The 22,913-nt window shown below is 41.9% G+C and overlaps 1 protein-coding gene across 9 annotated transcripts in view; it reads left to right on the top strand.

Annotated features, from left to right (window-relative positions):
- NTRK3 (neurotrophic receptor tyrosine kinase 3) overlaps positions 1-18,718 on the top strand; it is a 397,164-nt gene extending 378,446 nt beyond the window's left edge. For all 9 annotated transcript variants that reach the window (XM_055362905.2, XM_055362904.2, XM_055362906.2 and 6 more), the window contains one exon: positions 1,354-18,718. In XM_055362905.2, coding sequence (XP_055218880.1) covers positions 1,354-1,539 — 186 coding nt within the window. In that variant the 3' untranslated portion in view covers positions 1,540-18,718. The remainder of the gene's footprint in view (positions 1-1,353) is intronic.
- Positions 18,719-22,913: the final 4,195 nt, after the last annotated feature.

Here is a 22,913-nt window from a genome sequence, read left to right as displayed (position 1 = left end):
TGGAGACTTATCAGGCTGGTAAAGAAATGAGCCAAGGGGCCATCGTAAACTCCAGGGTGAATATAGCCAGGCAGATGCTGACACAGCGATGGTTTGACCAGCCCTCCCAAAGTCAGCGTGACATGAGACAATACTGGAGACAAGGCACTGTTGAGCAGTGTAGGGACATGCAAAGGAGAAAAAAGACAGTGCTTTTACCTAATTAGATACAGACTAATGGGGGCAGAGAAGGGAAATAATATTTGTTCAGCTGCTGAGCTAGAGATTATTCTGTGTATTTTTATCATTATGACCAATCTTTAAAAGCAGAAATTGAAGTTTGGGGTCAGTGACTTGACCAAAGTTATGCAGTGGTAGAGTTAGGGAGAAGTGAAAACCAACCTAAAAACTAGACAATGAAGCCTTGAAAATGCACATATTCAGTGTCAGTAAAGAAGTGTCTTTGAGGAATTGGAAATGCATTGCAAATGATACACTTGTGTCTCAAGTGGCCTGCTGGGGTTGGCCAGGCATGCATTACTTGTTTTCTTCCTACTCCTCCTTATGGCTTCTCCTTCAGTATGTTGGGCCATACAGTCCCTTTTCGTGGTCTCATTTCATCCTTACAACACTCCTGGGGGTGGTTAAGGCAGACATTTGATTCCATCTTACAGATGGACATGCTGAGATCCTGAGGTTAACAGACTTGAACTGGCCACCCAGAAGGCAGTAGTGAATCAAGCAGTTAGTCCTATTGTTAAGGACTTTAAGAGAAACTGGAAGCATGGTTTAGTGCAAACAGCAGGGAAGGATGGGTCTTGCTGCAAAAGGGTCCTATGTAATGACTCAGAGGCAAGTGTGGTGACGTGCACAGAGTCTGCAATTGGGAGCCTGCCAGGAATGAGAGATAAAAGGAGATAGGCATGCAGGGGCCAGAGGGTGCAGAGCTCCTTCAGGGGAGTTTCAAAGTGAGGCAGGCTCATGAAAGAGGGAGGGACAGGTCAGAAGCCCATGTCCACTATCAAGTGAAAAATGAATGCAGCTCAGTCATCCTGATGAGATTCAGGACTAGAGAAGAAAAGTGAGGTAAAAGAGAAGAGAGTATGGGGAGTCAATGGTCAATGTGGGCCTGTCCCAAGAAGTGGAGTATGAAGGGCAGCAGAGGGCTCCACCAGCCAGTGCTGCTCACTGCACTGTGCACCAGACAGACCAATATGCCAGTGCTGTATGCAGCCTAGCCTTTAGCTTGTGCCTGTGAGAGCTTCGGCTCTGCATTGAAACTAATCCGGGAAGTTGTTGCTTTTTGCCAAGTCTGAGCCACAGGACCAAGGCTGAGCTTTGGGTGTAACTTCCTTGTTCTTCTCACTCTTTCAGGTCATTGAGTGCATTACCCAAGGTCGTGTTTTGGAGCGGCCCCGAGTCTGCCCCAAAGAGGTGTACGATGTCATGCTGGGGTGCTGGCAGAGGGAACCACAGCAGCGGTTGAACATCAAGGAGATCTACAAAATCCTCCATGCTTTGGGGAAGGCCACCCCAATCTACCTGGACATTCTTGGCTAGTGGTGGCTGGTGGTCATGAATTCATACTCTGTTGCCTCCTCTCTTCCTGCCTCACATCTCCCTTCCACCTCACAACTCCTTCCATCCTTGACTGAAGCGAACATCTTCATATAAACTCAAGTGCCTGCTACACATACAACACTGAAAAAAGGAAAAAAAAGAGAAAGAAAAAAAACCCTGTAAGGCAGTTTGGCAAATATATATATATATATATTTATATATCTATCTATCAGTCTATATCTACAGAGAGATACCTTCTCTAGTACACAGAGAAGCTGCTGATACAGAAAACCACAAGACTTTAACAACTCAGAAACTCTAAAATATTAATAATACAAAGGAAAATTCCCTTTGACTTAAGCTGTGGCCCATGCTTCTAATGCTACAGCTCTTCGGAGCAGAAGACCTGGACCATGCAGAGAGACAATCTTTGGGATGAGAGCTCTGGGACGGGAGGAGTTAAGGTGGTGCTCAGTCGCTGCTGTGTGTGTCTGTTACCCCGGAAGCTCACCACAGGCACATGTGGGGACTGCCTGGCTGTGCTCAGCAAAGAAATGATGCCTGAGCAGGGTCCTTGCCTCCACTTCTTCCCCATTTCCTCCACTTCAGGACAATGTTCTAATTTGTCCATTCTAAAAAGTGTAATCTTGATGCTTTTGGGAATCAATGATGGCACCTACGGGTAAACAAAGAACAGACAACCCCACAACACAAAACCATGACAGGAGCTGACCGCATCTATCCTGGGTGTAAGCTTCTTGCTGGAGTTGCAAAGGATGTGTCTTTCTATTCTCAGAACTTAAAGAACTGGACTTTCTGGACTAAAAGAACCACAGAAGAAAAAATAGCTGAAACCTGAACCCTGCCAAGACACTGCCACCTGTCTTTTCCATCATTGCAAAGATTCCTTGGCCTCACCTCCCACTTTCAGGCCCCTGGGAAGCTTAGGGGGTTAGGAAACAGGTCCCCATGTTATCTTTGAATGTAGACACAGCACGCTTTAGGGTTGCAATAGCAAGAGACTTGGTTGCTTGTAGGTCATTACAACGAATGCCCCCTGGTCCTCTCAGTTTCTCATCCTGCTTCCCTAGATCCTAGACCCCACTTCCTGGGTCTCTACTGAGTCCCAGGTAAACCCCACTGCCAAGGAAGGGAGCCATGTCTAGTGAGAGGCTGCAGCAGTGAGTGTTTCAGGAAAGCAAGCAGTGGAGTGGGTGAGAGCCAGCAGGGGAGAATCTACTTGGCACCTGTGCCAGGCCCCTTGGCATTCTCCTCACGTTTCCAGCCCCTGGGAGGATTGATGCATCTGCCTTTGAGCTGTTGTGAAAACGCAGGGGCTGAGAAATCACTTTTGTGGGCTGGGGTAGGGGGAAGGGCTGAGGCTTCTCTGGGAGATGTCCAATGAGCGGCCAGTGCTGCAGGCTTGGAATCTTAATGAGGCCTGAGCCCTGACCGGAGAGAGGGAAGGAAACATCTGGGCTGGGGCCTGCTCCCTCTGCCCCAGCACTGGGGAATCACTGCCTTCCTGGCTGCTGCCACAGACCACAGTGGGGTCGACCTCTGGGCCTCCCTGTCACATGAAACATGGAAGCCAACAGCCTGGCCCCACAGATCTCCTCTGCTGGAGAGGAGAGGATGTGTTCCTCCCAGGCCACGGGGCCCCTCCGCCTTGCCCCAAGCACAGAGCTACCTAAGGGACTGACCTTTGCCAAACTGGAGCTCACCTCCTGGGGGCCTCTGGCCTACCCTTTTCCCTGCCAGCTGAAGAGACTGCCAGCAGCCTGGACGTCCTGGTTAGCTGAAGGCAGCTGAAATGTGGGCCTCCCTATGTGGGGTTTAGTACTGAATTATGTGTTTGTGGTTTTGCTTCTTTTTGTAGACCCACAAATATTTTTATTTGAATAGTAAAGAGCTGTGCTCAGATTGTAGCCATGGTTGGGATTTGGGATCAACGAGGCTGGTTAGCTGGACTGGGAGGGGAGGGAGGTGAGATGGGAATTTGGTGTTGGTTTTCTCACTGTGCTGTGCTCCTAGCCCCTGAGGACTTTGCAGGAAAGCTGTTTGGATTGACCACCTCAAGGAACTCCTTTGCTGTCCTATGACAATTACTCCTCTTGTCTTTCCACCTAGAGGACCACTATGCCGGAGCTGTGAGTGCTGGATGAAACTGCACAATCTGGCTTTGATCTGGGTAGCTAAGAACAGGTGTTCAGGGAGGGCATGGTCTGGAGGTGCCTGAGGGAAAAGTATCTTCTGGTTAGAAGTGAAGCACCAATGCTCCTGTTGCTTCCCTTCTCCCATATCCTCTCCTGAACAAACACTGTGTGGCTTCTGTCTCCTTGGCTGTGTGTTTCAAAACTGACAGTCACTGATGGGCTGGGAAGAAGCAGGAGAAGAACTGGGTTGGAGATGAGTGGAAAACTGGGAATAAGGACCATGCTATGGTTTTATCTTCAGGGCACTGATTCATCATGGCCTAATGAAAGAAGGTGATTCCTTGGGGGAACAAGAAGCACTGAAGGAGACCGCAGTTGTCAGATTGCTGCCACCTTAGGCCCACGGGCTTTCACGTTGATCTTGGGGTCATGTTCTTCCTGTGTCCATTGTAAGCAGCTGGCTGTGGAAGAGTGCCAGAGAGAGAGGGGCAGAGCAGGGAAGGGTAGTGAGGGAAGACCTGCCATCCTTCAGCCCTGGCTGTCCTGTCTATACAGAGTCTACTTTGATATATTAGCCTTGGCAGATTAAAAAAAGAAGATTTATTTTGGAGAGTAAAGGAGGCAGAAAATAGGGCCATGGAAATTGCAGGGTACACTATGGCTCTGGGGAGTGTGGCGTGTACTGGGACACACCTGTCCCTCCTATATTGGGACAGGACTGATAAGGCTTAGTACACTGTACCTTAATTTCCCCATCTGCAGAATAAGGGGTACACCTGCTAATCTCTGGCCCCTTCTAGCTCTGAGTTCTTAGATTCTGACAATGTTGTGTCACTGTGCCATTTTTCTCAATACCATTCTGGAATGGCAGGACAGCCTTGCATAGGTGGGGGGCAGTTGCCGCTGAAGGCTCACTGGGCCTGGGCAAGGATGAGTTCCAATAAGACACTCCTCTCCTTCTTTGCCCCTTGTCTCAACATTTTGGAGTCTGAAGTGTCTGAGACGACTGTAAGCCAGGAGGGGAGCATTTGGTCGGCTTCCCATCCTGGCATTCCTACATACCAGAAAAGCACTGTCGACGGTCCATTTATTTATTTATTTATTTATTAAGAGCCTAATGTGATGAAATGTGATGTGAAATGACATCCTATTAGCCAATATGGCCACTCCAGTTCATTTCACCCTCATTTTCCCATACCAAAGTCCACCTTTTAGAAGACCGTGTCACATCACCTCTGAGAGCTTAGCTTTGAAGCGAGCTCTTTTGTGTCTTTTGATGAATGCTCCAGGGCACCCAGGCTGGTCTCTCTGCCATGCCGACCTCACCGGATCCTCTCTTGGACTGAGTGAGAGTGACCTGCTGTTGGGTGTCCACCTTGGAGTAGGGTGTCGTGGCCATGGGACCTCCTAGTTCTTTCTTTGGATGTGAACCTAACTCTGCCCTCTAATGATATCCCTGAACTCTGAGGGGACCTTGGGCATCACTGAACCTCCTCTAGTCAAGAAACAAGAAAAAGGAGGTGCTGCTTCCTCCATTCAGCAGATCGTGCACAAATTACTCCTAGACAGAGGCTTCCCACTTGAGGCAAAGGATCTTTGGTCCTTCTGGGTTCAGGTTGAACATTAATGTTCTTCTCTAGTGATGCTTACTTTGCGGAATACACTAGTGCAAGTCATTTTGGTGCTAAATACTGCAGAAATCAACACCAACGGGAGAGCTGTCAGCCAGCTTCTGGGGCTGCACGAGACTCAACTCAGAAGTAGAAGTGAGTCAGCCATGCCGGGAGAGTACAGGATGCATTGGAAGTTAAGTAGAAAAGTGGCAGGGTGAAAAGACCAGCAAAATTTCTGATTTTGCTATTAGTTATCCACGTGGCCTTGGCCAAATCAGCTTATTTCTCATTTGAGACATTTAAGAGGTTTGTATAGATATTTTTAGAGTCCTTTTCATTTTTTTAAAGCTAGGTTCTGGTCCCACCTGATATATATATACTTGCTTGTTCAAAATAAGAGATGAAGTGAAAGATAAGGAAGGAGACGAAGAAAAGTTACCAATGGCAAAGGATTGATTATAGAAGACAATGAAAGAAGGCCTGGTGACTGGTAGATTTGAGGAATATCGTACAGGGAGCCAGGCAGACAAGCCAGAGACTTCATTTTTATGCTCTTCACAGGAGGTCACTGGCCTAGCCACTTGCCTGCGTTTCACCAGGCTGTTCCCCTCAGCTAGTCAACCTTCTCTGTTCAAAACCAACATGCTAACACTTGGCAGAAACTATTCCAAGATATGGAGAGAGGGCTGCCCATCTCTCATGCAGGCCACTGGAAATCAACTCTGGGTCAAAACCGACAAGATTTTTATCTTTTAATGCTTATTGTAAGAGGCCGGGTTGTTTGAAAGAGGGCAGCGTCTTAAGTTGCAGACTATTCACCAAAGTCCTTTTCTATTCAGGAATGACTAATGACTTACTTTGTTCCCCTTTTCCAAACCAAACAGCAGCAGTATTACCTTGACTCCAAAGTACAGTGATTGCAATGGACAGTCTTGAGATTAAGGGTCGTTTTAGTGCTTTGCTCGGAATCTGGAGCAAGGAAATGTCTAGGGATGTTTGTTGAATGAACCCACCTGCCAGCAGTCCAGAGAGCTGTCCCAGAGGCCCCTGAGATGTCTTTTGTCTGCTTTGGTAGGGAGCCAACCTGCTAGAAGACTCAAGGGCATCTGCCTTAGAGAGAAAAAAAAATGGCACATTTAGTTCCGGGCTTGGGTGCTGAAGTCACTGTGTTTTTGGCTCCTGAAGCTCCACTTTCTTTTTTCATACCAAATAAATTGTTTTGGCCAATATTTAAGGATTTAAATATTTAAGGTTTTAAATATATAAGGTTTTGAAGGAAAATTCCAAGTTTATGCATCATTATTAAGACATCAATACGGGCTTGGGAAAATGTTTTGGTGTTGCTTAATAATACTGGGAGTGTCTTCTAAAGAAAGTACACATATACGTATGTTGTGTGTTTATTTCTATATATTGGATTGGAATGGCTTCAGAGAAGGCCTGTTGAAGTCAGCAAATTGATTCCAATTTGGGATTCTCTTTTAGCCTTACCGTTCTTGGGGATAAGAAATCTGGAGATGAACTGGCCTCAGAAACATTCAGGAAGATTCCGATGGGAAATCTGTCATCTTGTAAAGTTGGATCATTTGGTGCTCTCTGAATTAAATTATGCTGACTAACATTCTGAGCATCTGAAAATCATTATTCCTGGTTGCCTGATAGATGACCACACAGGAGCCATTTCTATCACATCTTATTTGGGGGTTGGTATAGACGCCACCAGCACTGCAGGGAAAACCACCCCCTAGGAAGGGTGAGACAGAGAGAATGTGAGATTTTGATCATTGATTGCTCTTTCTGAAAGGCACTGCTGACCATAATAGGTGTGGTGAATATTTGTGTCACTGCATTGGGTATTAGAACTTTTGCTCTGAGCATGGGCTGCCCTACCCTAAAGAGCTGAATCTTGGCTTCTGACAGAGGCTCTGCATGACACATTCTCCTCAAGCATATTTTCCTATAAAAGTATCTATAGTTTGCAACAAGAACTGTCTTTGGCTCAAGTGTCAGTGTACTAGAATAGATGCTTTTCTGTGAGACCTGTGGAGGTTGGACTGGGCGGGGGGGTGTTCCTTCAAAGTACTTGGAATTCTTTATCAAAGAAATAAAACTCAGATTCTCTTTTTTCTAGTTTACTTCTAAGTTCCAAATTTAAAACAAGACCCAGTTTGACATTCGCAGTAGGAGATAATGTCTTGAACCAGTGAGCTTGGCTATCTTTCTTTCATCATAGAGAGGCAGGGCAGTAAGTTGTATTAATTTTTCCTAATCACCCAGGCAAATATTGCTTTTTGTTCAGTGTCATGACCCACATTCATAGCTTGCAGGGGATACTTCTAGCTGACAAAGCTGGAAGTTTCTAATAGAAGTTGTATCAAGATAACAGAGGTGAGGAAAGGCCTGTTGAACATCTACTTCTGAGAATCACTGAGGCACTCAGGTCTTGCTTTTCAGTTTAGTATCTTACAAAAGGAGGTGGTTTCTTCTCATTTTAGGCAATGATAAATTTAGACATCTTTCTTGAAAGGCCAAAGGTAGATTGAGAGCTCAAATACTTATGGTGTACTCTGACAGTCTTTTATTCTATTTTTCAAGACTTATTTTATATATATATATATTTTATTTCCATAGGTTATTGGGGAACAGGTAGTGTTTGGTTACATGAGTAAGTTCTTTGGTGGTGATTTGTGAGATTTTGGCACACCCATCACCCAAGCAGTATGCACCATATTTGTAGTCTTTTATCCCTCACTCCCTTCCACCCTTTCCCCCTGAGTCCCCAAAGTCCATTGTGTCATTCTTATACCTTGACATCCTCATAGCTTAGCTCCCACATATCAGTGAGAACATACGATGTTTGGTTTTCTATTCCTGAATTGCTTCACTTAGAATAGTGGTCTCCAATCTCACCCAGGTCACTTCGAATGCCATTAATTCATTCCTTTTTATGGATGAGTAGTATTCCATCATACATATATATGTTTGTGTGTGTGTGTGTGTGTGTGTGTGTGTATACCACAGTTTCTTTATCCGCTCATTGATTGATGGGCATTTGGGTTGATTCCACTTTTTGCAATTGCAAATTGTGCTGCTATAAACATATGTGTGCAAGTATCTCTATCTCTTATGTATAATGACTTCTTTTCCTCTGGGTAGATACCCAGTAATAGGATTGCGGGATTACTGACATTCTTTTAGATGCAACATCCCTAAAACCCAACAAGAAGTGTAAACACTGAAGTCCAAGTCTGATAATTATTCTTTCATTTAAGAAGAACACATGGAAGTTTCACATATTATTTTTAAAGACTAATTTTGTAATATGTTAAATGGTAGGACACATTCAATTTTTTTTTCCTCACTGGAGATCTGTCCATGTTCCGTCTCAATTTAATAGCTACCTGGCATGTAACTGATGCCTCTGAGCCTACCTCTGGAGTGAATAAATAAACGTGGTCCAGGTGATTTGATTTCTGCCATTTGTAGTGGAGAAGTAAATCTCAGTGAAGAAGATTTTTTTTCATATTTCTTCTTTTTTCTTTTTCTTTTGGCTCCTATCCTCCTGCTTCCATGGGACTGACAATCCAGCTTCTCAAACTCCACGAAAGTCTTAATACAAGGTGAATCCCAGAGCTACAAACAGTTTGGACTTCAAACAGTGAGAAAATTGGCACTGAATGATTCTGCACACAAAGCAGAAAACTTTCATTTCCTGTAGGCAGGATGGAATTGACTGTTATATTAAGACTTCTGAAGAAGCCCTGCACTGGAGTAATTTCAGTGCTGTCAGACGATGTTGACATCTAGATTAACCTCTGTGCAGTGAATTTTACTGCAAAGCTCATTGAGATGCATGTGATGTGTCTCCACAAATCCCATCTGGAACCCTTGGTGGCCCACCCTCAGCAACCCTCCTCTCCCCACTGACTCTGCTTTCTCTGTCCATAAACTTTTAGCCTCCAGGAGCAGAGGAGCCATGGCTGAGATCTGACCCTGGGAGAGGGAGTTTGGGCCTTCTCTGACCATGATGCTGAGCCAGGCTTTCTGCTTAGAGTGACAGAGATTGTCATCGTATTGGGTTTCCCCTGAGGGAACTGCAAATAAAGGCATGAAAAACACTCTGCTGATGACAGTTTCACAGTGTATCTTAATGCTGCACAAAGTGAAATGGTTTAAAAGGAATTAGTGTGTCCTAAGTCATTGAGCCCTGCTCTGGGCTCTGCAATCCTCTAGGGATTCAAGATCCCATTGCAACAAGGTCATGACTGCATCTAGGCCGGACAGATGGATTCTGAAGGACAAGGTGTTTGTCTTTTGTGCAGGTCTTTCCTATGGTCCTTACAAGAGAGGCAGCCACAGCTTCTGTTTCTCCCAACTGGGACAAAAGATGTAGCTGTTTTCTAAGCACTGGTTTGTCAGCTCTTTAAGGAGTGGTTGGCTCCAGAATGCGCCAGACTCACTCTATAATTCCACATTGTGGCACAACAGCCACATAGAACCTCAAAGCTGAAATTGCAACTTTTCTGCAAAATAGGGCCATTGATTACATCCAAAGTTTTGAGAAAAGGCCTTCAGGTTAGATTCAGTCACCTTCAGACTCCACAGAGTTGCTCAGCATGGTTGCAGGCGTCTTTGGAAACTTACCTCAGGGTTTTAGAATACTTTACCCTAAAGTCTGGATAACAATTTTCTCTGAGATTTTACTGATTCTAATTCCCTTTGAAATTGTTTTTCCTACTTGCCTCTTCTCTTTCATTTAAATAATAAGAATCTCCTTGCGTGTTCTTAGGTATTTCTTTAGGAGAATTGAAAGTTTCCAGCCAAGGACATTGTGTTTATGAATTGGAAAGATATCTTTCTGGGCTGAAAAAGGTAAAAATCATACGGAGGCAATCTTGATGACTTTATTTAAAAGCAATTATCAGCATTGTGTTTTATTCTAGGTGCTCATGCTCATAGTGCAAACTACATTCATGTTTTTAATTATTTATGTTACGATACTTATTCATGCGTACATATATGCGCACACACACACATACAAAAGCCTCCACAATCCTACTGGTATACAAATCCATATGCCCCATTTGTGTTGCTTCCGTTGATCTCTGTGTGCATGCATTTGCAATGAAGTGTGCATCACATGTGTGATTTCTTAAACTCATCTATAGCTCATCTTTCCTCTTATTATCGACACATACCCTTTGACTTTCTGCACTTTGGAGCTCAGGAAATTAGGGCTTTTTCAAGGGAGACTACATCTTGAGTTTCTTTAAACTTTCATATTTAAAGATAGGACTGGTTTTCTTCGAGAAACAAAAACTTGATTCAGATTTTATTTAATTAATTAATTTTCTGGGGGAAATGGTACTGAATTTGTTCCTGAGTAACAAATAGTAGTAAGTGCAAATATAAATGTGAAGTAGTTTAAGCAGGTTATTGAACCTATCTTGTGGCTGAAACAAGTAGTCAGATATGAAGCTCAGACACTCAAACTGAATTAGAACGTGAACCAAAACGGTTAGCATGGGGCAGGAGAAGAGCACTGGGCTAGGAGCAAGCCTGCTAGATTGTCACTTGAGTGTCCTTAGCTTAATGTGGGCATCTGACAACTAGTTGCAGTCCTGTGCCCCTCTAATTCCAGAGATGGGGCAAGCCAATCTGTTTCTCATCCATTGCTCAAGTTGGTTATCACTGAAATATTATATATCATCTCAAGATCCTGCCCTGAACAAGTTTGCAAACATCCCCACACTGAGGAGTCAGTCCCATTTTTGTTTTATGGCAGTTTGTCTCTTGTGACCCTCCTTTGGAAGCTGTCCAAACTCTGAACACTTGCTGTCCATTCCCTGCTCCCCACCCCACCCTTTAAGGCCAGGGAAAAGCCAGGGAAAGCCCTATTGGCTCATCTCCCTCTTTCCTAGCCTGCACATCAACCAAGCTTGGGATTTAGCCTAGGTTTTTAGAGAGGAAAACAAGTGTGTTCTCCCAGCCATCAGTATCTTTCCAGCCCCCTGGACCAAGTGATTAGTGCCTCATTAGCGCCTCATCAGTTGCTTTTGCACAAGAGACTCTGGGACAACAAGCCTATTATAATGCCTCAGTCTGTCTTTTTGAAGTCAAACCATCCTTCTGGCTTGGTTAGGAAAGGGGAGCCTTTCTCCAAACACATTTTCTTTTAATTTCCTCTGTTGTTTTCTGGCTGTTAACTATATGGATAAATGGTAAAACATAATTTTCGTTTTTTCTAGGCCCCTATGAGAGTGGATATGCTATATTTCTATAGATGAGGAGTTCCACATGTCAGCAAAGCATTTATTTATTTAGTGAAGTGACTATAATATTGACACACAGATTTGCAGCAGCATCCAAATCTTGAGGGGGAAAAAAAGCCTTTTTCAATCAAATGAAACCTTTTCTGTGATGGCACCAGAGAGGTTTATATCTTAAGGACAGAACTGAACCTGATAATATGCTTCCTTTCTAGAAACAAAGAGATAGAAGAAATTTCTGAAGGAGCTGGAAGACCAAACCATCTATTCCCCAAATCATTATGTATCAATAGATACTTCAACTCTGTTCCTTAAATGGCTCTGAAAAACACAAATAACCATATTTGCTATTAAAAACAAATTCATAATGTCTAACCCAATCCCTTATTTTAATATATATACATATTAAAATAATCCCATGTATATATGATTATTATTATATGGGATATATATAGTTTACATATATATAGGGGTGTGTGTGTATATATATATTTATATATATATGTAAATGTATACTTTTTAATGCTGGGGATAGTTCCATATTGTTTCTTTTCTTGATTCCTTCTAATATATTCAATGAGATTTATAATTTTTTTCACTTTTATTTCTTTAGGAAAGAGTTGGGGTCTATTATGAATGCTTTCTAGGATAAAATGGCAAAACGGATGGAAAGTGTGGTAGAGAGAGGATAATGGGAATAGGAGGCACAGAACTTGCACATTTCTATTTCCTGCTGAGAGATCTTGGAAAAACATTGTCTGCCCTTTACCTCAGTTTCTTAATATACAAAATAGAACTACTATCAACCCCCTGCATGCCACAGAGGGTTATTTGAGCCCTAAATGAGATCATAACTGTTAACATACTCTGTGAACTGTACAGGGCCAGACAAATAGAGCCCACTCTCTGGGCAGTTGCATACAGTCTTGCTGGGTGCTGAGCTGAGTGACTGAGAGCCGCTTTTGAGACACATTTTGAGGCGTATCTTCCTTAAATTTTTGCTGGTGTCAGTTTTTTAGAAGTTTTGCCATTAGCATTTTTTGCTTTGAGTATCTAGTGATGGAGAATGCTCTAAAAAATACAAGGAGACAGGGGGATTCTTTATCTATTTGGCTTAGTCACTGCAAAGGGACAATTTGAGTTTGTTTTCAGGCTTGGAACTCTGACATTTTGTAGCAAAATGGCATCTTCTGCTGCATTTAATTCCTTGCCATCAACTCTTGCTTTCATAAGGTTCTGTCAATTTCAACATAATGCTTTGTAAAAATAGGACTCTATGAAACTTTCTCTATAAATTTGGTGGTATAACTAATTTTTCAGGGAGCATCTGAAGGGATAATGATTTTTAAGTGGTACTCTGTTCATTCCAGGACCAGCATTTGTACATGGGAAAATAATCTTAAGATAAGTGAAGAGCAAATGCTAGACCACACCTTTAATAGGCCCAAGTGCCAACAAAAATACGTGTGAGTGGGATTCCCACGGAGAAATGTTTCTGAATGAAAATGAAACCCTTGGTAATGAATCCTGAGGCCAGAATGCCAAAGTCACAGTATTCTGTCATTTACAGCCCCTAAAAAATCCCAGGTGTTTGTGATGACAGCCACTATTATAAGTACTCTGTATTAGTGACTACTTGGCAAGTAAAATTTTCTCAAATGTTATTTTTCATAGATCTCCAAGCAACAATCACTTGCAGTGTATCTGACAAAATGCTATACATGATTTTCTAAAAGTATTTTGATCACTCCAGAAAGAAATCAGAATAAAGCTGCATACCCCAAATCCTAGGAAATTCATAAATATTTTGCTCAAGTTCAGGCTATCTCAGCTTCTCTTTTCTCTTTACCTTTTGCCTTATACAGAGGCAATCTTGATGACAAAAGATTGGGCTCAATTTTTGTTTTTCTTATGTAGAAAAGCAACACCTCCATTTCGGACCACTGTTCAGTAGACAAAAACCATCCCAGCTTTCGAAATGAGAGTCCAAATTGGTTTACCACTGAGATTTTAAATTATGATGTGAAATTGGAGAAGGTGAACTGTACAGGGCCAGACAAATAATAGAGCCCACTCTCTGGGCAGTTGCATGCAGTCTTGCTGGGTGCTGAGCTGAGAGACTGAGAGCCGCTTTTGAGACGTGTTTTGAGGCATATCTTCCTTAAATTTTTGCTGGTGTCTGTTTTTTAGAAGTTTTGCCATTAGCATTTTCCACTTTGAGTATCTAGCGATGGAGAATGCTCTAAAAAATACAAGGAGACAGGGGGATGCTTTATCTATTTGGCTTAGTCACTGGTTCAGGGTGAAGTTTCATAATTTATTCTGATAATCTGGAGGGGATGACCTCCTTCACAGTACTGTTAAAGCCTTCCTTGAACAAGCTCATTTCGCCATATAACTTCCTAAAGACAAGACTGATTATTTAAGGATTTCAGAGATATCATTTGGGGAATAACTCACCAGGTAGAGAAAGTTTGACCTGATATGTTAACAGGCACAACAAGAACTTATTTCAATGCTTTCTCACCATCTGCCCCTTCTCTGAGAGTTTAGCCTTTCTTAGGATACTTCCTTTTCCAGGCTAGAAAAGATTGATTGTATTCATATCCCAAAGTAAAGGCTCCTCCAATTCTATCAGATGTGGAGGCAACAGAAAATGACTCATGTTATTTTTCTCTCACTTCACAGCATCAAGAACTCTTCTTGTTTATGTGGGGGCCATGGTGGATTAGCTTGAGGAACTGTCAAATTAAAATGAAAGGAAAGCAAGTTGGGGCAAGAAAATTCTCACTCTGAATGTGAAAGAAAATAGCAGTGTTCTTCTCTCTGGCAAAGATTTGTGTACTGTTGGGGGAAGATTCATGTTATTTCTCAGGTAGACTTTACTTTTTGAGATTCTGTGTGTGTGTGTGTGTGTGTGTGTGTGTATTTTCGCTGGTGGGGGTTTAGAGGCAGATAGAATGTAGTTGTTTATGAGTTTATACTTTCTCTTTAGCATAATAGATGCCCTTTTTATTTTCTCAGACTGTGACAATAAAATTAGGAAAGGAGAGGAATTCAGAGGCCCATGTTGCAGTTCATGGCAAAGTTTTACCCAAATATTTCCTTTAGAAACATTTAGTCATAGCAAGCCATATAAATTATTATCTGCAACTGGTATCAGAAAAAGAAATCAGTAGGTGGGGACTGTAGACCCCAATGGTGCATCTGTTTACAATCTTTCTTTTCCAAGGTTTTAAGGTTCATGAATAACATGAGGGAATTTTGGGAGAGCTACCACATCAGTACTTTGGCATGCATTAACTGTTCCACAGGAAAACTAAGGTTGCTTCAGGGCTATTTTTGTTTGAAATGACACACATACAAAAAAAAAAAAAGACTTTTGGAACATGTTTTGAGGCCTGTCACCTGAAATCAGCCTTTGCTGAAAGAGTATTTAGTTTGATAAGCGAGATTTCTTGCTTCTCGCATCCCAGAGTGTAAATTCTGCAGCGATGCCTGGGTGTATGTTTTCAGCACCAGGGACAGCAAACAACCCCCTGAGTTGAAGGGGCCCGCTATCCTGATTGACCTCCCAGACTAGGAAGGGCAGTTGTTTTGTTTTCCTTTATTTCCTATCTACCAGAGCCTCAACTTGGAAGACTTTATTCTTAAGGTTCTTACATCTTTCATTTATTACCAAGCCTAGCTTAGCTGTCTCTGTCACATTCTTGACCTCCTAACAAATGGGTTTGGAGTAACACTCCCAGCTCTCCTGGCTCAGAGAAGTAGAAAGAAACACACTAGACTTCATTTGAAGGGCATGCTTTAGAGTAGGCTCCCCCTACACAAGTCTTTATAACATACCACTGACTCGTAAACCCCTAAATGAAGGACTGCTTATACACAATCATTTTCCTTTTAACATTTCTGCACATTTCTCACAATGTACAAGTCTATGTTTGACTCAGTGTGCATCTGGAGGCAATATTTCACAGCAGTTGAGCAGAAGCTATGAAGTTTGGGGACAGAAAAGGTCCCAGTGATGCTGCTGTTATTCATTTTGGAGACTCATTGGGGGCACTTCTTTGATTCTCAGCATCCACCCTTCAACCCTGAGTGCTCTTTAACAGCTGTTTTTGCCTTAAACAATCACAATAAGAATGCAAATGACTCCTTGTGGCATTCTTCAGGCCAGACTGAAGGGTGTACTGAGAAAACAAGGGTAGCAGAAGCACATGTTGTCACATTGCTTTGTGATTGGCCAGTTTTTATATAGCACAATGACACACAGATATCATCTTAGAGTCATCATTGTCTACTCTTAACTAATTGTCAGCATCTTCTTCACTCATGTCAGGATGAATCCTGTGTTGGGAAGGCAAGTCAGTCACTGCAGGTTTCATCATAAATATTGCCTTCTATCTGACAGATGTTAGAAAACCTCCGTTTTGAATGCCTCTGTACCATCCAAGGCTCTGAATTTCCCCTATATCTTATCCCTTTCTTTCCATTCCCTTTCCATGTTGCTTATCATAACATCCATAACATTTAGTGGTGTAAGACAATAAGTGGTTTCTTTTAGGAATAAATGAGGTGGAAAAAGTAGGACAGAGCCAGATCTCAGAGGAGCAAGTTCAGTGGAACTATGATTTCTAACTTGGGAGTGGGTCTAAGATGTAGCCATCCATTCCTTCCATTCCTTGTCTTCTTGAGTGAATCTCATTCCAGTGCTTACACTTGCCCTGCAAAAAAGGCCATGGCACAAGATTCTCTAGATTATTTGTATGAAGACTGGAGGTGAGCAGCATCCAACACCTCTGTTAGAGTTCTTTAGAATAGAGGAGTTTTGTCTTATATTTTAATCCAGGAACCTTCCTATATTTAAAAAGTTTAGAAATAATATGTACAGAAAGGACCTATGGGGATAGGAAAGCTTAATAATACAAGTTATTTTCCCTTAGAACAGAGGGGAAGGAGCTGCAAAGTGACTGCTAATGGAGGAACGATCTGCTGGGTGGGGGATATGTGGCCTGAGACTAGAGATGCAGAGCAGGCATCTCTAGAAGGAGAGATGATGCCAATAGAAGCCCCAGGAGGGAACTGGCTGGCGAATACAATTTTATAAAGATTCTCAGTACTTTTTCTGAAAAAATTCCTAAAATTTTCAAGGGCGCGTCTAGCCCTCTGCCTCTTTAGAGGTGAGCTCAGTGCTACTTCTGGGTTCTTAAGGCAAATGCCCTACAAACACCAAAGTCTTGTATTTTCCACTCTCAGCCGGCACTGGCTAAGTGGGATTTTTTTTTTTTCCCTTCCCTAAGTGAAAGGGACTTGTTTTCAGGAGAAGTGTCCTTTAAACATCCAGCTAAAACTGGAAGTAATTTTTTGCATGAATGGCTTTTTACAGCTAGGTCTACAGCAGAACAAAACTTGTATTAAACTAAGTGCTACTTTACATATCTTATTTCAAGGGAAATGAAGGATCTATTGTCGTGTAAATGATATACACTGATTTGTTTCCTACTGGACATTACATGTCCCTTTATCTCTAGGCTGATGTTGTGCAGCAAACTTTCAATATCTGGAAAATCAGCTGGTACCTACTTCAGTGCATTATTAGGATATTACGTTCCCTGAGAGGAATTTGCCAATGAAGTTTAGGTACTGTTGTAACTGATTTCCATCCCCCCTCCCTAAGCTTCTGTACTAAGTATATGTAAAGCTATTATATCTTGTCTGATCCCATGTGTTCGTGTGTGTTTCCCAATGTTTGCATAAATATATTGGCAATCTGAAGGGTTAGCTGGCTTATGGCAACTGCTGAACAATGGTATGTGTGGCATGTGGGACACCTGATACCTGTGCACATGTGTTCTGAGGCCAAGCTAATTTTACAGATTTTGGAAAAGAAAAAACAGCAGCAACAACAACAGTGTGGCTTGAATTAAGGAAAGTTTAACAATGAATACAGTATTGCCAACTCATCATTTATGGGTGGAGACGTTGACCACAGCAGTTGAGGTGCTTTCAACTGGATCTTATGCCCTTTATCTTAATCCCAATTGATAGTTCCTCATTTGTATTTTATGACTTAGAAATACTCCTACGAGATGCTCGTTTGTTTTTCTCCCAGGCTTCTGGAAAGTGCTGATCATGATTGCTTCCTATCATTTGGATCCCAAAGTTGATAACATAAGTGACTGAAGTTTTAGTAGAACTGGGTTTTACTAATCGTATCTCCTCCTTGAGGTGCTGTTCCCTTCATTCCTTTCCTTTATGACAGGTGAATGCATTGGCTATGCTAATTTTATTTGCATCCTGGCGAGTCTTGGAGAATCAATCTAGTTAAAATGATGACTGCATTTGCCTTTAGAGAAGAGGTTTATTGTCTAAGTAAAACTCTTATGAGAAGGTGTCATTTATGCAAAAAAAAAATTCTAACTTGATAAGATGGCCACAGGTTAGAGGGGTGTGTTCTCAGTTGATATTAAGGGATATGTTGAAAAGGCAAGTGCCCACCCTCTATTCTTCATCTCACCCTTCCTTTCTCCCCAACCTCAAAAGAAAACAGAAATTATTTTTTTAAACTGTATTAATAATTTATGTTTAATACAAAAGGATGATTTAATGGTATCACCAAAGGTTGTTTCTCCCATTGTGCATGTCCTTCAGTCTCGGCCCCATACCCATCACCCCATTCTTCACCCTCATGCTTCCATCCCAAGGCAAACACGTGTCTTCATCGGAATCTATGGGTGTTGAAGTTAAATGTGGGGGCAGAGATTTAACACCATGACACTAATACAAATCAACCATTCTTCACTTTCAAATGGTTAATCACTACAGGAAGGCGAACTCTTTTCTTGGTTTTTGTTCAAAAACATTTTATACATATATATGTATATATGTGTGTGTATGTATGGACATAGGTATGTATATGCACATGTACATGTATATATGTATATATCCATCTTCAATATAAATATATCATAAGTGAGAGTTGTAAATACTCCTTGGTCATATGTCTGTCTTTCTCATAGTATCATATCTTCAATGTTATGTTAACAACTCCATTTATTGATTGATGAAATTGTGTGTAGACCTGTATCCTCCTGACATAGTTTATGTAGGGTCTCTTCTCAAATAAAGTATAAAACAACAATTGTCCTTGTTTTATTTGGATTCATTACATAATAGGGAAGTATGTTGAATTTAAATGTAGTTTGAAAGTTTGGGAAAGTTCGAATGTGTGCAAAGATCATGAGATCCGGTATCAACTCGAGAGACTGAACCTTGCTTTTCTGAGAGGAAAAGGAGATTGCACAATTTTTAAGGTAGCCTATAAGTTAAACATTGGATGGAAATGAATGTTGTAAGGGGAACATACATGCAATTATTATTTGAGACTGAGTCCCAAGGAAAAGATTGAATATCTCCAGCTCTGTGTCTTTGTGATATCCTGTTACTCCTGATATGTTGATATTCAACTTCCCAGTTATAATCATTTGAGTAAGCTCTCAAAGTAGGATAAAATATGTTCTTTTGAATATCCATTTACCCCAAAGATTTTATTATCCTTTAGCGTAATTAATTTAAAACTCTTTCCCTCTCTTCTCTTTTCATTCCAATTTCTCTCTGTCTACATATTTTCTGCTTTATGTCATATAATGTGTTTTCCTTAATAACATTTCACTGCTTATTTTCGTTAATTTATTTCAAAAAGATCGACGGGTTCTAGGATAAAATGTGGAAGAGAGACAGGAAGCACAGATTGCCATTCCACTAACAGGAGTTCAACAGAGATGTAGAAAGGTTTAAACAGAGTTTTTCCATTATGGCACTGTTGACATTTTAGACTAAATAATTCTTTGTTGTGGGGGGCTTTTCTGTGCATTGTATGATGTTCATCAGCATTTTTATTAGTGCATTAGCAGTCCTTCTCTGCCTCCTCCACCCCCACCCCACTAGGGTGTGAAGACCAAAAATTCCTCCAGACATTGCCAGGTGCTTCCTGGGGGGAAAAATTGCTGCACTTGAGAAACACTTGCTTAAGCTTTTACATCTTGCCACACAGTATTAAAAGATGAATCAAATTCAGGAAATATAAGAGCCCCTGGTCATGCTCCAGCCCTTTCTAGACCAGCCACTTGGCTGTGCCATATGGTAAACTCGCTGCTGCTTTTCTTTAAGCACACTTCTCTTCAAAGCCCATTGCTGAGAATCAAGTTACAATACTACATTTGGGGTTTAGACAGTGATAGAAATAACTTCTTCATCTACATGGATCAAAAATGTCTTCATCCCTAGAATATTTGTTCATATCACTTAAAAATGTGTAATATTTGTGTGGTTAAGTCCTTTGGGTCTGTGTGAGAAGAAACTCAAACACTCTTTTTAAAGATGATGTCCCTGTGAAAGATGCTGGCAGACCTAAGAGAGAGAAACCTTTGGTTTTCAATTGTTCCAACGTATTTTCCACCTGCCCCAGAAGGTTACATAAATTATAGGGTCATAAGTAGACCTTGTGTAGGCCTGGGATATAAGTCTCCAGTATAGAAACTCCTTTCGATGAGTAAGTAGAACTTGTATTAAGTTGGTCCAGGCAAAAGTCAATGTTCTCTGTACAATGCTATGAACACAGTACACATTTAATGGACATTTGCTGCATTGCACTGGATTTCTCATTCTCCAAGCCCCAGATTATTTGCACAACACTCAAAGTACCATCATTATGCCACCTCTTCAACTCACTCATGGAGACACTCAGGATCCAAAATTCTGAAAAACCTGACAGCATGTTCATTATGAAGGAAATATCTCTTCTCCCCAGAATGTGGCTACCTTTGCATCAGTGGCTTCCTATGACAGCCAGCTAGAGAAGAATTAGGCTGCTTGAAGGCAAAAATAGGTGTTTCTCAAGGTAGGATTTTGGATGTCCTCTGAAATCTAGGCCTAAGGCTTGACCTTTGTATAGTCTACTCCAGTGATGGCTTGAGACCAAAGCACTGTGAGAGACTTCTGGTCCCATCCTACATAGCCTCAAACCCATCTTTCTTCAGAAAGTCCTTCCAATGCCACACAAAGGCCAAGGAGGCTGTGGAGGTGTGCAGCTTCACTTTAGACTGTCCTCATGCCCTTGTGACTCATTATTTGACATTTAATTTGAGATGACAATCCAAGGACTGGAATAAATTATGGCCTCCTAGGTCTAGAAGGTCCTTGATTAATAATCTCATTCAACTACCTGCCTGTGGCCAGGGTTCTCAGGTGCGTAAGAACTGGGACAATCTCCCAAATAAAGGCATCTTCCAGTGCTGGAGGGCATGGCTGGTAAAACAGTCTTATAAAGATCACTTGGTCCTAAAATATCAGCATCTCAGTGGTGACACAAAAAAGCTGGGGTTTAAGGAAGATACTTTAGAAATAGCAACTAGCCATTGCTGAGAGTGAACCTGGAGGCTGTTCATAATGACACTGAGAGCAGAAATGCCAAGAAGGTGCTCATTTGACACAGGGCAGAGGTGGAAATTAATCTGAAAGTTGATGTCCAAGGTACGGGTCACTCTTTAAAAAAAAAATAAGTAATTAAGTTAAATTAAAATTTACTTTTTTTTTTTTTTTTTGAGACAGAGTCTCATTCTGTCGCCCAGGCTGGAGTGCAGTGGTGCGATCTCGGCTCACTGAAAGCTCCACCTCCCGGTTTCTTGCCATTCTCCCACCTCAGCCTCCGGAGTAGCTGGGACTACAGGTACCCGCCACCATGCCCGGCTAATTTTTTGTGTTTTTAGTAGAGATGGGGTTTCACCATTCACAGGATGGTCTCGATCTCCTGACCTCGTGATCCACCCACCTCAGCCTCCCAAAGTGCTGGGATTACAGGCATGAGCCACCACACCTGGCCTAAAATTTACTTTTTAAGAAACAGGGTCTCCACTGTATTGCCCAGGCTGGAGTGCAGTGGCACAGTGATAGTTCACTGCAGCCTCAAACTCCTGGGCTCAAGTGATCCTCCTGCCTGCTTCAACCTCCTGAGTAGCTTGTACCACAGGTGCATGTCATCACACCTGGGCTAATTTTTGTTTTATTTCATTTTATTTGTACTTTTTGTAGAGATGAAGTCTCACTATGTTACCCAGGTTGGCCTCAAACTCCTGGCCTCAAGCTATCTTCCTGTCTGTGGTAAATCTTGTTATGGACTTTAGATAGATATAGGAGTGAGCTCCCAAAAATACTGCTTAATCTTCTCAGGACACATTTCCTTAGTATTTCAAGGCATGGTGGGCTTCTTGTGCAGGGCCATGACGTGTTCTTTGCTCCTATTGGGATGCTCAAAATTACTTAGCTATTAACTAGGGAGATGTTCTATTTTAACCTCTCTTTTTCCCCCATCACTAATGTTCTGAATTATTCAAATCTCCAATGCAGGGCTCAGCAGAGGATCTAATTACTGCCCTGCTTGCCACTTGCTGATTAGCTTCAAGAGCCAGGGAATGACTTTAAAACAGTTAAATATCAAGAGTCAGCTTCTTTAAAAATTCTACAGGAGTCTCAGTCTTACTAAGGGAAGCTGGATGGTATAGTCTGAGAGAGTTTGCTGGATAAGGCCATCTTCTAACTACACATCATTGCCAGATGCTCAAGGCTCAGGAGAAAGCCCTGCCTTGAATTAAATAAGGTGATCTTTATGAGTGTCCTAGTCACAGTCCTTTCCTCATCAGAATCTTGAGAACATTCACCACCCCTCTTGTCACTCAAGCTCAAGCAGTCTTAGCTGACAAATGCTAAGATATAATGGAAAGAGGCAGTGGAAGGAAGAAGGTGCAGAACATGATCACGAGCATCCATATTCAAATCAAACGTCACTATTTGCCAAGCTCTCTGCTAAGGGCTCAACATGAGTTAATACTCTTAATGGGGTCAGGTACTAACAATATTACTGTTGTATAAATGTGTTAAGCATGCCTTAGAGGTTTATATAATTTGCCCAAGGCCACCCAGTTTCTTGAGGCAGAGCCAGGGCTTAAACCCTGCAATTGGGTTTAGCACACATGGTCTTACTTACCACTCTATAGCTCTTTTACATGGATAGAAGCTCATGTCTAAAACAACGGTGGAGGGTTTTAGGCTGAGGAAAACAGAGCAGAGATGCAGTTTGGAAGACATATCTTTTTTGGGATAATCATTCATTTATCTACTTATTCATTCACTCATTTATCCATTAATTCATTTGTGTAATCAATCAGTTTAGGAGTGCTTTTAAGGTAGATGTGGCACGATGTGCTGGAGCCTGAAGATGTAAAAGCATTTAAGATCCCCTGTCTCCACACCATCTTCCCTGCCTCGTACTGGGAATCCCA

Source organism: Gorilla gorilla, chromosome 16, assembly GCF_029281585.2.
Source record: "Gorilla gorilla gorilla isolate KB3781 chromosome 16, NHGRI_mGorGor1-v2.1_pri, whole genome shotgun sequence".
NCBI classification, from domain to species: domain Eukaryota; kingdom Metazoa; phylum Chordata; class Mammalia; order Primates; family Hominidae; genus Gorilla; species Gorilla gorilla.
The sequence above is the reverse complement of the archived record's forward strand: the minus strand, read 5'-3'. Positions and strand labels throughout refer to the sequence as shown.